This window comes from Ambystoma mexicanum, chromosome 12 (genome assembly GCF_040938575.1).
Source record: "Ambystoma mexicanum isolate Mex_15411 chromosome 12, UKY_AmexF1_1, whole genome shotgun sequence".
Lineage (NCBI taxonomy): Eukaryota > Metazoa > Chordata > Amphibia > Caudata > Ambystomatidae > Ambystoma > Ambystoma mexicanum.
This window is the reverse complement of record NC_090936.1, coordinates 1067798350-1067811659: the sequence shown is the minus strand read 5'-3', so window position 1 is coordinate 1067811659 and position 13310 is coordinate 1067798350. Positions and strand designations below refer to the sequence as shown.

Here is a 13310-nt window from a genome sequence, read left to right as displayed (position 1 = left end):
GGGTGGGGGGCGGGGCAGCCTATTGTCCAGCAGCTTGGGCAGGATTTTATTGTCTATATTTAACAAGGAAAGATGTCTGTATGAAAGGGCATAGGCAGCTGCCTTTCCCCGGTTGAGGAATTAGTTTGATGACAGCTCCATTTACTGTGGGTGGCAGCATCTTCTTGGCTAAGGCTTCCTGGTGTACTTCTATAAACAGAGAAACCAGTAATATGCTATAGTGATACCATTAGGGCAGGGAGCCTTACCAATCAGAAGGTCATCGATAGCCCTTATGACCTAGCTTGTTGTAATAGGGCATTAAGTGGGTGGTGGTGTCCCTCAACAACCAAAGCAAGCTCGATTTTCTCAAGAACTGCCTCAGCCTGTCACTGGAGACCTCTACAGGTTTACTATAGAAGGAGGAGTAATATCTAACAAATGCCTTCATGATGGATTCTTGATCCCAGAGTACCAGTGTATTCTCTTCAATCTCCATTATCTGCACTGGAGAATTCTGGATTGGACTGCCAAAGAGAAGGAGCTTATCTCGCCTGTCCCATTCCCCATATCGCCTAGCCGAGACCTTACTTCCAAGATAGCTTATCTCATGGTTAGTAATTACAGAATTCACTCAGCGTATCCTTAATTGTAGCCAGCATGCTGTTAGAGTGATTTTTGGCGTATTGCATCTCAGGTTTTTATAGCCTGCTTTCCTCCGTCGAGGGTACCCCTCAGCGCCTTCAGCACACCATTTTCTTTGGTGATGCAGACTCTTTGTAAATATACTTTATATGTTTCACAAAGGGGTGCTGCCTCTGCTACAGAGCACTTATTTATGTCCAAGAATCACGCCATCTCAGTCCAAATGTCAGTCTTAAATGCCATATCATATAAGGAGACTGGTTAAAATTTCCAGTTTCTCCTAATGTGATGTATATTAGGGAGGAGCGACTTCAGGGCCAACAAAAATGGATAAAGCGCATGCGAGGTAAAATGTTGCAATGTTTTACTCAAAACCCCATCTGTCTGGATATGAGCCAACTGTCAATGCGGGGGTGAATCGTGGACTGAAGAGTAAAACGTGTATCTGCACTGTGTCCCAGGCAATCTCCTCCATATATCAAGCAGCAAATATTTCGCTTAGGGTCACCAGTGCTCTAGCCAAACAGCCTAACAGTGGCACCTCTCAAAATCACAGCGTAGTTCAGGAATTCCTGCAGTTTAATACAGATGTTAAGAAAGAAGCTGGGATCATCTGTGTTGAGGGCATACAGATTAACCATCACTAGGTGAGGGCCAGAGATTAATCCCACAAGGACAATGAACCTCCCTTCAGAGTCTCATACTACTTTATGTTGCTGGAAGACCAAGGTGTTTTGTACAATAGTTATGACCCCCAGTGAGTAGGTAGAGTATGAGGAGTACCATTTTGCGTGGGCTTTGGGCTGCCAGAATTTAGCATGCCCAATCTGCGTGAGGTGGGCCCCCTGTAGCATGTATTTCTCTTCCAATAGGCAATTATTTTGCGCTTCTTGATGACGTTATTCAAGCCCCTAACATACCAGGTTAACAATGTGAGATTGGCCCTATTGGCTTTCTCGGATGGCGCCATGATAAGAATCCATATAATCCCTGTACCCCCGCCGACACCCCGGGAACTCCATATCAAAGTTCCATATTTTACATTGAGGACATGCCAGCTTTACATCTGCCTTGCTACAATGTCTCCAGTAACACTTGGATAATGGACAATAGTTTCCACCAAATATAAAAACCAAACTCCCTACACCTCCCCCCACCCCCACCCTCACAGGAACATCCACAACCTCCAGTGCAGTATACAGTACCGATCCACAAACGTAAAAAATAAACCAGCTAGAATAACCTACATGTCTCGCTATGTGGGGGGCACTGGGCTCAGAAGCCCACCTTGAGAGTCACTCACAGTATAAGGTTACATACAAAACAGGGCGAGATGGGAGGAGAAGAGTGTCCTTTATTGCTCCTGCAGATCTAACCACCGCCAAGATTACTGCAGCTTAGGACGCCTCATTTCAAAGCATCGCTTTAATTGCTTGATAAATGCAAATAGGTGCATACATTTTGTAGTCATTTCTCCCTCTATCACCTATGAAATGACTAACACTTACGATGCTCTGCACTTATCCAATTGCCCTCTCTTTTTCCAACATCATTGTTACACCGATCCCTGTGGTCTACCGCCTCTATGCTAGGTGGGTCTGCTCCCAAAAAAAAAAAAAACAGCATCCTAGTGCAGTGTGCAAACGCATCCAGGCCCGCTGTATGAAAAGATTCAGTCATCCGTTTCACTAAAACCTTAGACTCACAACCAACTAGCAGAGGTCCACATGGAAAATGAGCTAGTAAGAACCTTGGCTGTTTTGGCATCTACGATCTGCAAATAAAATAAAACTCCTAAATGTCACAACACAGAACTGGCCTAGCTTAAAAGAAAAGAAATACAGCCCTTAAACGTAGGTGGAAAATATCATAGATCCCCTGCCCCCCACCCGATCATGGCATCAATGGGGTAACATGAGGCTATTCGATGCACAAAACAAGCCTTCTTTCATGGCAGAATTTCACAATACTCAAATACCTTAGCCAAAGTCTTCTGCTTTTTCAAGGAGTGGAGAACCCCTGCTAAAACTGCCCAGGCTAAGAATCTGGTCTCCTCCTTTGTTAACAAGGTGAAGTTTGTTTAATCCACGATTGCAGGCAATGTACACTCTACAGCCCCTCCTCCCCATGAAGCCTACCTCCAACCTTTTTTCTGAGCCTTGAGAGCATTCACGACAGAACGAACAATTGTCAAAACTGTCTCTAAAATGAGGGTTCTTAGAGCAGGCCCATCCCTGCTCTGCTTTTATGACCAAGGTCAAACATCCACACCCTGGCCCCTTCACTTGCATACCTGGTCCACAGCTCCGCTTTGGCTCCACATGAAACCATCTAACGATCCTGGTGGGCCAGAGGTTGGCCAGGTTAACAACCCTGTCATTGGTAAGGTTCTGGAAAAGAAAATTGCTACCAGCAACTAGTGGACTGTTGCGAAATTCAAACTTCTCCATGACTATCAATCCGGGATATCTCCTATTAGAGGAGCCGAGTTTACATCATTGTTTATGAGACACAAACCATTCCCTCGATAATAACTCACCTGCAACCCTTATTATATTGAACCTTCCTGCTGCTATTACTACAGTCAAACTGTGTATTCTCTTCACTGGCTAAAGATCTGTTGCTATCAAAGGCAGTGCCTTCAATGGTTGCACTTCCTTCCTGCGCGACTGGGAAGTTCAGGTGAGGTATGGTCCTTTCCTCTCCAATTCCTACACTTACAAGTGGAGTTCTGCAAAGATCGGTCCTCTCCCTTTGGCTTTACAACGGAAACCTCAGATATTGTGCAGATACAAGTTCTTCCTTGTTCTCTTCAATGCAAGCGATGCCCAGTTTGTTTTAAACTAGGGTGGTTCTGATTCCCAACCCTTGATTGTCCCTTAGTGCCTCACTCACAAGGCCAACACTGAGATTTCATTAGGCTCCATGACACCATCTGCCTTGGCTTGTCACCTATGGATCTTGCGTCAGTCTCCCACGCCAAAAGCAATCGCCTCCCCACATTCTCCCCTCAGATCCTAGACTTTAGCAAATAGGCCTTCCATCTACACATCCACCAGCACTCAATCCCCATTACTGCACATAAAGTGGCGGTGACAAGGGCCTTGGTCCGGTCTAAACCAAATTCAACTCAGCTATGGTCTCGAAGTTGGCGCTACATAAATCAACAAGAAATACCCTGCTTAAAGCAGGTCACAGTAGATTCTGGTGACGAGCAACATCGTTTTTCAATGGAAACCCAATGTTGACCACGATGCGATCTTCAGTGAAGTGGACCTCAAATCCCGCAAACTCTTGTGTATACATCAAAGAATTTGGGTGCACACACCTCCACAGATTTTTTTTCAGCACATGCCCAAGTTAATTGTATAAAAATAGCAGAGCCGAAGTCTTATAGTGATAAGATAAGAAATAATGGACAATAGGACTATGTTCCAATGCGTTTCTTTGTTATTTTGTTTGCTGCCCGTTCTGTAAACATGCTTTGACTAGATTATAAAAATAACATGTTTTACAAGCTCGCTCTTCGGATTTCTCGGATCAAGCAAGCTATGAAAACTAACCAATTAAAAAAAAAAGCATAATAACCTAGCCAAGTTAAATTTGCTCAGGTTTTACAGCAGGCTCGTAAAAATAAAACACCCAACGTCTTTTGGACTTGGAAGATTGAAGCATGCACCTGTTATATAACATTTACATGCCGAGAATACTAGAGCAGAATTTTGAGAAGGTATATTTTTAGCTTGATGTTGAAAGGTGGGTTATAAGAAAATATTTAATAACCGTTCACAATCCGAACAAATATCCCAATGTATTAAAAAAAGTGACCAGGCACATAGATCCAGAATCATTCTCAAGCTGAATATCTCAAGCTGAATATACAGAGTGGTGTCTACACAGTCCTCTGTGTGGTTAAATAAGGATTTGGTACATTTAAGACAAAGCTCATTGCCCACCATTAAAAAAATAAAAATAAAAAAAAGATAGTTGCTACTTCAAATAAAACAACATCAAGTGGCCCAACAAACCCACAATGTCTTCTACAAAAACAGAATTAGATCCAGTACTAGAGTCACAGCTGGATGTCCATGGGTTTGCTCTCAGGAAGGGGATGGTGCAGAAGGTAGCAAATTGACGCTACCCCACACTTGTAAAAATGGTCAGGGAAGGAGTTAGTTTGATCAGGCACTTTTTACACACAACAGCTAGTACAGAGTTGGAGCAAAACCAACTTGCATAGTTTCTCATCTCTTTGACAACATCAATAACGGTGCAATAGGGATTTGTTTCATTGCTGGTGTAAAACATTACACAATATGGTCTCTAGGGTTCTTGGCAGGAAGATAGGTGAGTGACTGACAGGAGGGACTTTCAGAGCTAGCACTGGTGTGGGGGGTGCTGAGGGATCAACCAAGTGGATGAGCAACGGATTTTCACACTTGGCTGTACCAAAGTCTCCGGTTAGAATAGTCTGAGCAGTAAGGCAAATTCCGAGATCAGGGTCATTGATGCGTAGATACAATTAGCATTTAGAGATATGCAAGTAATAGAGGTAAACAAGTGTACCAATATTTGTTAACAAGATGTGTTTCATTGCAACAAAACCCTCGATATTCAGTAGGTGTGGGGAAGGGATGAGAATCTTAACTTGGTGCCCAGTCCTCAAAGATATACACCAAGATGTAATTTTTGAATCTCGTCTGTGATATCATGTATGTACTCAAGGGCTTTGGAACAGGGAAGGGGGAACAGACTTAAGATGCTCATCATTCCACAACAACTGAATTTCATGGGGTTTGTAATGTTAAATCAGATCACCTTGATTCTCTCAAGTAAAGTTTTTCACTGAATTCCAAAGGTTTTTGTTATTATATAGTGTCTTCTGGCACCCACTACCCATGGCCTTCAATTATTTAAAAGAGGGAAAGGACACTGACCATGGCATTTTACATACACGCTCAATGCTGCAGATCCTTCCTATTGGAAACAGGTAGTAGCTGCCTAATACTGGATAATCAGCTACCCCACATCAGCTAAGCAACACAAATATAATGGGAGAAATGTGAATTGGAAGCAGACACTGCCAATCCCAAAGCTCAACCAGTTCCAGTCACACAAAGCACTGAGAATCCAAGAGTGGAGTACTGCAACAAAAACATATACTCGTACTTAAAATGATACGATTACACTGCTCACTGCCACCAGCCTGTTCTAGGCACGTTACAAAAAGGTTTAAAGAATGTTTACAGACAAAAAGAAAGAAGATAGCCACAAAATGTCCTTGTAACACGTCACTTCAGGTGGTGTGCGTTACAAAAGTGAAAAAATACGAACATACAAATGGGAGAAAATCCCTCCCTGCTCGAGCAGCCTAAAGGACTGTCCAATTTCTCCAAAAAAATGAGTTCAGGAAGTGGCAGAGGCTAAAAAGGCCTCACTCACAGAAACAACCAGGATAGCAAAAATAGACATGCAGGGGGTTCTATTGACTACTAAAAAAGGTCGCCACCCGCCCCTTCCCCCATCAGTGACTTGTCTAGTGTAGAGATCTGTGTGTACTTTAGGTAGATGGTACAAAACAGGAGGGGCAACACAGTCCTTATAAAAACAATACAATGGTTAGCACAGAATTGGGAAAAAGTGGCGTCTAATCAGCGCTTCAAACCTCCCTACATTTATTACTACATAAAATATTTGGAGAACTTTTATAACTCGGATGTGGCACATCATATTTTAAATTTGTTTTGTATGTTGTTTGAGATTAGTTTGAAGATATAATGAATGATTGCTTAAAGTGCTGTAAAATGGTACTTTAATATGAAGCATGACATAGAATTGGTAAGATGGAGGCAAAGAGGATGACGTTAATGGCAGATCAACTGTACAATACATCAAAGGGGTTTCAGCAATGACAACCGCCACACAGGCCAGGCTGGCTAACACTTGTGGTGGTGGTGGTAGGGTTGATGGTAGATGCAACCAGTGCCCATTTCCAAGCAGCCAATTAAATTATTTTTTGTTTATGGGGATTTTGCAGTGCACACATACTACAATATGATTGATTGTAGCAGGCATACATTGTTGTTTCATTAGCACGCAGATGCAAGCAAAGAATCGTAAAGAAGGCAAAACATATCTAAGAGAAGAGGAAATAGCCAGATTAAGTGAGTTTTAAACTTTTTTTTTTAAACTCAATAAGGAGTTCAGAGAACGAATCCGAGTCGGGAGGTTATTCCAGAGATGTGGACGTAGAACTGAAAAGTGGTCATCTTCTCTGGTCAAACATCATGTTGAAGGAACATACTGATCTGGATAATTGCCGTGGACATGCTGCCAGGCGATTGATTTTTGCAGAAAAATATGTGGGTGCAAGCCCATGAACACATTTTAAAACGAAGTTCAACATTTTGAAAATAATGCGTTGAGAGATGGGAATGGCTGCAGTGAGTCTAGCCATGGATGCCGAGCAAAATGTAGAAACTTAACAAATGAGCCCGGCAGCTGCATTTTGAGTAAATTGCCAACAACCATTGAATATCCTGTTAATCCATCTTAAAGGGCATTAGCATAGTCAACCTGTGAATTGGCCAGAAAGCCCACTACCACTGTGCGAGTTGCAGGTGGGAGAAAAGGAAGGATCCTCTTAAGGATGCATAGACAGTAAAAGGATAATACAAAAACGTCATTGACTTGAGGGGTACGTTTTATTTCCGGTTCGGTAAGACGCCAAGATTCTTGATTTTCGTAGCAAAAGTAGTGGGGAAATCAAAAATGTTATACATTTTAGAAACAGCTTTTGAGAGAGTGCTCTTAATAGGGCCAGGGCATCTTTCAGACCCAACTGCAGGACTGCCGCCCAGATACTTAAACTCCTCCTAAAGAGGCCAACCCACATTCCCTGCAAACCTCTGGGAACATGCACGTGAACTCTCTATCCCTGGATGAGCCCAGTCTTGCTGAAACTAACCTAGGGCAAATGTTTGGTCAAAAAACTGGTGAATACGGTAGGCCCAGCAGGAACAATATATAGGTTATGGTGACAATGTATGCTTCGTTACTTAGGCCAGATATGGAGATTTGTGCGAGTTTCTGAAACATCTCAACAGTCATGTGGTATTCCAGTGCTGAGCAAATAAATGGTGCAGGACTCAAATTATACTTGGAATTGGATTGGGAAGGTAAACATGTATTCGTAGAGGGCATGCAGTGAGAATGGGGAGATGAGAATTAGGTACAAGGAGGGGAAATACGATGGAGAAAACCTCTCTAATGTTTTCAAAAAATAAAAAAATAGTACACATTGCTGACTTGTTCAGATAAAGAAAACAACTCTTAGAACACAATACGAGACTAAAGATGGGAGGCTCAAGGCTAACTGAAGTAAATATCATTGTCACGTAAAATGTAGAGAACGCATGTAACGATTTCCAGGCCAAAAAGGTTGAGACAGACAAAGTCTACTATTTAAGAGAGACCTAATGTAGGCATTGTAGGTCAGTAGCACTGGGCAAAAAAAAAAAAAAAAAAAGGAGAAAAACATGAGCCCACATATACCAACCGTACATAGGCAATGGGCAGAATACATGGGTCTGCAGGCCCGTATGTACCATAAAACTTGTAGAATAGATTGGAGTAACTAAGAGTGGGTAGGCGAGAGGGAGTTGGCAGGAATTCAGTTCTGCAATTATTTGTTAGAAAAAGCAAGTACAATAGTCTATTAACAAAATAAATCTATAATTATGTAGTTGCATTTAAACAAATGCAGTCGGGCGGCTAGTTTTAGGTTATGTTATGTTATGTTAAAGGTACTTGTATACCGCACCGTCACCAACGGAATTGGTCCCCAGGCGCTCTGGCGGATCTGTAAACAGGAAGGACGGGTAGGGTTAGTTGTGAGGAGGGGAGAAGGAGAGTGGGAGAAGTGGTGTGCCGTTGGCAGCTTCAGCTCGATATACACCGAGTGCTGGGCTTTGGTGCTAGTATCGGATCGGGCGAGGCCTCGAGTGCTGTGGGTGATGTTGATGTGTTGTTGATGCGGTGTGGTAAAGTGCGTGCGGATTGCTGGGAGAGAGATGGCTGTGTGGCTTTGTGTGGGTTAAGTATGCAGAATATTGAGGGTTGGGTTAGTGGGCTCTGTATCCTGATTAAGGTACTTATGGTTCCGTTAGAGTTGTATACCTTTGGGTTGGGTTGTTGCTGGTTCCTCGTGGTCCGACTCGCTTTGGTGGTGCTGCGCTGATCCAGCTGTATCATAGTGAGTATTGTTTGGATTGGTAGGTGCGTCTGAACCTTATCTTCAGGTGTGAGACTGGGTAGGTAATATCTATTCTCAGGTTATCTACTGCGACACTGGTTGGTTGAGGCTTTGCATGGTTCAGGGTCGGAGTGGTGTTGATGTGGCGTCCTAGTGGATCCGTCTTAGTGAGCCTGTGCATTCACAGGCTCACCAAGATGGATAACTTATTTGCACATACGCTACAGTACTTTTGTCTAAGATTTTCATTCATATTTATGTTGACATAGGTTATTGTTTAAGTGAGGGACTCCTTAGATTAGAGGTGGGCACAGTCCATGCGCGTATTCTAGAAATTCTGCCATGTTAAGAAGGACGATATCTGGTGATAAAATGGAGTCTGCTTGCTACAGCAGCGATCCAAACACGTTTCTTGAACGTGAAGATCTGGCCAGATCTTAGAAAAAGTGTATAATCGCCCATTGAGTTAAACACCTGTCATAAACATCGGAATGCCCCCCACATGATTGAATCTCAGCAGGTCCAACAAAGCTCTTTATCCATACAAGGTTGATAAAAGGAATACCTCCCAGGTGAGCAATACAAACACCTTTTATGTACAGTGCTACAAAAAGGCTCACATTGCGGTAGTCAACTCTACATAACAAAATATAACTATGCCCCCCAACCCTTCTTTAAAAACATTTTTGTTAAAGCAGGTAAAGGGAGTCAAGCAAATTGTATTTGCAAAATTGTTCAGTTACTTACAGACAAATTAGGTAAACCGCACAATCCCAATCAAAAAAAAGAATGAACATAAGGCACGTATCTGTCTGAACCTATATCTCTGTATTTAGCACTACACGTCCAAGACGCATGCTGGGATTTTAAATGAGGAACCGGGGAATGCAATTCAGATTTTGAACAGGGTGGGTGGGAGATTTCCTACAAATATTACCATACTTGGTTTGCTCAATTGCGTGGTTAACTCAATGGGCGATTGTACTCTTTTCTAAGATCTGTCCAGAGATTCACATTCTAGAAATGTGTTTGGATCACTGCTGTAGCAAGCCGACTCTTATCACCAGATGTCATCCTTCTTACCATGGTAGAATTGCTAGACTACGCACATGGACCGTACTCACCTCATTTAGCCAATGACCTACGACAAAAGAAATATTAAAGTAAATCAAAGAAAAAAAGAGACACGTCCCAAGGGTGGGATGCACATCTGCCAGGCAGGGGGTCGCCTGCAGGGGCTAGTGCTGGAGGTCTGGAGAGGGGTGGGGGGGGCTGTTTGTCATTTGGGTACAGGACCTGGTATCCTGTGAGATTCATGAGGAACAGGCCACCAGTCTAAGCGGCAGTGAGCGATTAGCAAGGAAGGGTAAGAGGTGGAGAAAAGCAGTTTGGATAGGCTTCCGGAATTTAAGGAGGTCTGGCTTAAGTCCGAGAGGGGCAGGGAGGCTGCTGCAAAGGGAGGCACCAGCCAAAGAGAGAGACCTGCCCCCACTCTCTGCTCAGAAAAGTGTTTTACAAGCAGAGAGTTAGAGGAGCGGAGTATTTAGGGAGGGAAAGTTGGAGGTAGGGTGGCCCCTTGCCCTGGAAAGCCTTGTGGATGATGCAGAAAGCCTTGTGGATGATGCAGACGGTCTTGAATTTGATCCTCGCGGCCACCGGGAGCCAGTGGAGAGATTTTAGGGCTGGAGAGATACGGTCCCTGGGCTTGAGGCTAAGGATAAGTCTTGCAGCCCTGTTCTGGATTTGCTGAAGGGGCGTAGTGAGGAAAGGGGGATATTGAGGAAGAGGCTGCTGCAGTAGTCCTGCCTAGAGAGGACCAGAGCTCTGGAGAAACTGAGCTCCTGGGGGAAGGCGAGGAAAGGGAGAATGCCTCCAAGGAGGCACAGCTGAAAGTGAGCCTTCTTGGGTGGGTCCACGGTGTGAGGGGTGAAGGAGAGAGCGGAGGCGAAGATGACCCCAAAGTTTTTGGCCTCACTGGATGGTGAGGGAAGTGGGCCTGAGGAGGGCGGCCAGAGGGTATGGGGGAAATAGGGCGCAGGTGTCCCAATGAGAAGGATTTCCCATTTGCTCCAAAGTACTGCTTTCCTAGAAACTGGTTTCAGCTTAGCAAGGAAAAGCACTAAGGGACAGGCTATGTTCTAGAGCAGAGCTGAAATAAGGATTTGTTGAGCAGTCGCTAAAAGCAGCTCTTGGTTATTGTGCATCGCTAGTTAGGCCGGAGCAAGCTCTGGGAAACAAGTAGCTAGTACATAGAGAGCAGCAACTATCTTTTACACAAGAAGCAAATTCGAATTTTTTGCTTCAAGTGGCATCAAGGTGAGCTCCTTATACACATTCCCAACATGCACCAATAATAAGAGATAGTAGGTTTGAATGGCAACCCTTGCCCTGGAGAGTCGGAAGTAGATCATGTAAGTGGTTTTCAAGTCAACTAGGCTTTAAGAAGGAGTTACACAGCTCCCAGCACCTGGCAATTTCACACCCTTAGAGTGAGAAAGCCCGCTCACAGGTGGTTCGTAGTTTTGGATCATTAGTCAAACAAACATTGACTGGCCCCTGCTCGCAGTTGCCAAGAAGCACCTCGACTTTCTACTTATTCCATATTCATACAGTTATGCGTTAGAGCCACAGTGCCATCCTTGGCAAGGCCCCGTCTGGTTTGGGTACCCAAGAGCATCATTCTGTGGTCAGAAATGACTGGGCAAAGCTTGGGAAGGGAGAGCTAGTGCTGTAAAGCTTTGCCAGGAATCTATCCATTAAGACCTTGCTAAAAAAAAAACAATTACATATGGTCATAAGGCCAGTCAGTAACAAACTGAAAAGAAAGTAAAAAAGGAGCAAAAAAACAAGCTGTACTGCTCCTATAAAGGGGATTGACAGCATTACTAACTGAACAATGCTATAGATGCAGGAAAGGCAAGATTCAGAAAAATCACATAACACATTGATACACTACTGCATAAAGCATGCATTGGATAAAATTCCACAACAATAACCGAGACAACTCAATGGAATGTAGGTATTAAAATGCAAGGTGCGCACAATATTAACAAATTCATCTTCTTGGGCTGGAATAGTTTTTTTTAAGTCTCCTTTTCAACTAACACAACTATGAACAGTGCTAATTTGTGGTTTGCCCCCCAAACCTTTGTGCTCAGCCAGTAGGACATGCGTTTGACTCCTGGCAGAGCCAATAAGCCTACATCCTTCTGAAGACGATTAATACAGTAGCCTTCAATTTGGTAATGGTACCACAACCTACTACATCGTTACATGGAAGAGGAACTTAGCATTAAGTACCGTATTAAATTGTACTAATATTGTTACTGCATTCTCACTCCCCACAGAAACATGGCAATCAAACCAGCTTTTGAAAAGCGCCCAGATCAACTTTGCAGAAAAGCGGAAATATTGCCTATCCATGAAGCCATCAGTCTGAAAGGAGTAGAAGTGACAAAAGAGGCGCACGTCAGATATTGAAATAAGTATTCAGACAATACCTTATTGGAATGAACGGCCGCTTCCTTCCAAAGTCCGCTTCAAAGATCAAGCCTTCTAATGCAATAAACAGAAACTGGGCAAAGGTGACAAGGTTGCCACATCCTGGAATCTTCCTGTGTTGGTGAAATAAATAACATGTAAGAGAGAATTCCCAAAATAGTACAATTTCATAAAAGATGCATACACTGTGTACACCAGTTTGAGAAGGTGGCAGATTCCAATCAACCTCCAAACACTGCAATTAGGTTCAGTAGAGGGATTCCTCTCCATGCTTCATGGAGGAAACGGGCCGGCCAAACATTCTGAATCCTTTATAGCATTGGAGCTCATATTCTAGTCCTACAGAGTGGCAAAATAGGTGTTAAAACGTTTATCTATGGTTTTACACCTTATTTACACACTGGGTGATTTTGTACACTTTGAAAGATGGAGATGCTCATGGTACGTTTTGTCTCCTCCATCGGCTTCACCTTCCAAAAAAGAATGCACTTACGCCAACATCAGATTTTGATACTGGTTAAATTGCATATTCCTATGGAGCCTGTCAGTTCTTTTGATTCCATAGAAATCCATGTTATTTGCCTGATGCCATACGGTAGATGGGGATAGGCATTTACATTTGCTTTCACTACAAAGTACAAACCATGCACATAAAGCTGGGTCCCCGTGCATTTTGTGCACATTGTACGGCAAAGGAAAAGTGCACAGAGGGAATTGCTGTGCACACAATTGTACATGTTGCCGCTCCCCTAACGTCTTTCATTAAAAATAACCTCCATTGTGCTCCATTTCGATCAAGCTGCATTCTGGTCCAGGAATTAATAGGTTTTCATTACAGAGAAGGGTGGTGCATTGTCCGATTAAGGTAGTTAAATAGCTCGCAGGAAAATCCAGAAGAAATCCACACTTTCAACTACTGGGTTACAATGTT

At 43.4% G+C, this 13310-nt stretch overlaps 1 protein-coding gene across 1 annotated transcript in view; it reads right to left on the bottom strand.

The window, feature by feature from the left end:
• Nucleotides 1-13310, bottom strand: part of SLC35B4 (solute carrier family 35 member B4) — a 195071-nt gene that overhangs the window by 162283 nt on the left and 19478 nt on the right. Inside the window, exon 2 of the mRNA XM_069629623.1 lies at nt 12379-12492. Within this exon, the coding sequence (XP_069485724.1) occupies nt 12379-12492 (114 nt within the window). The remainder of the gene's footprint in view (nt 1-12378; nt 12493-13310) is intronic.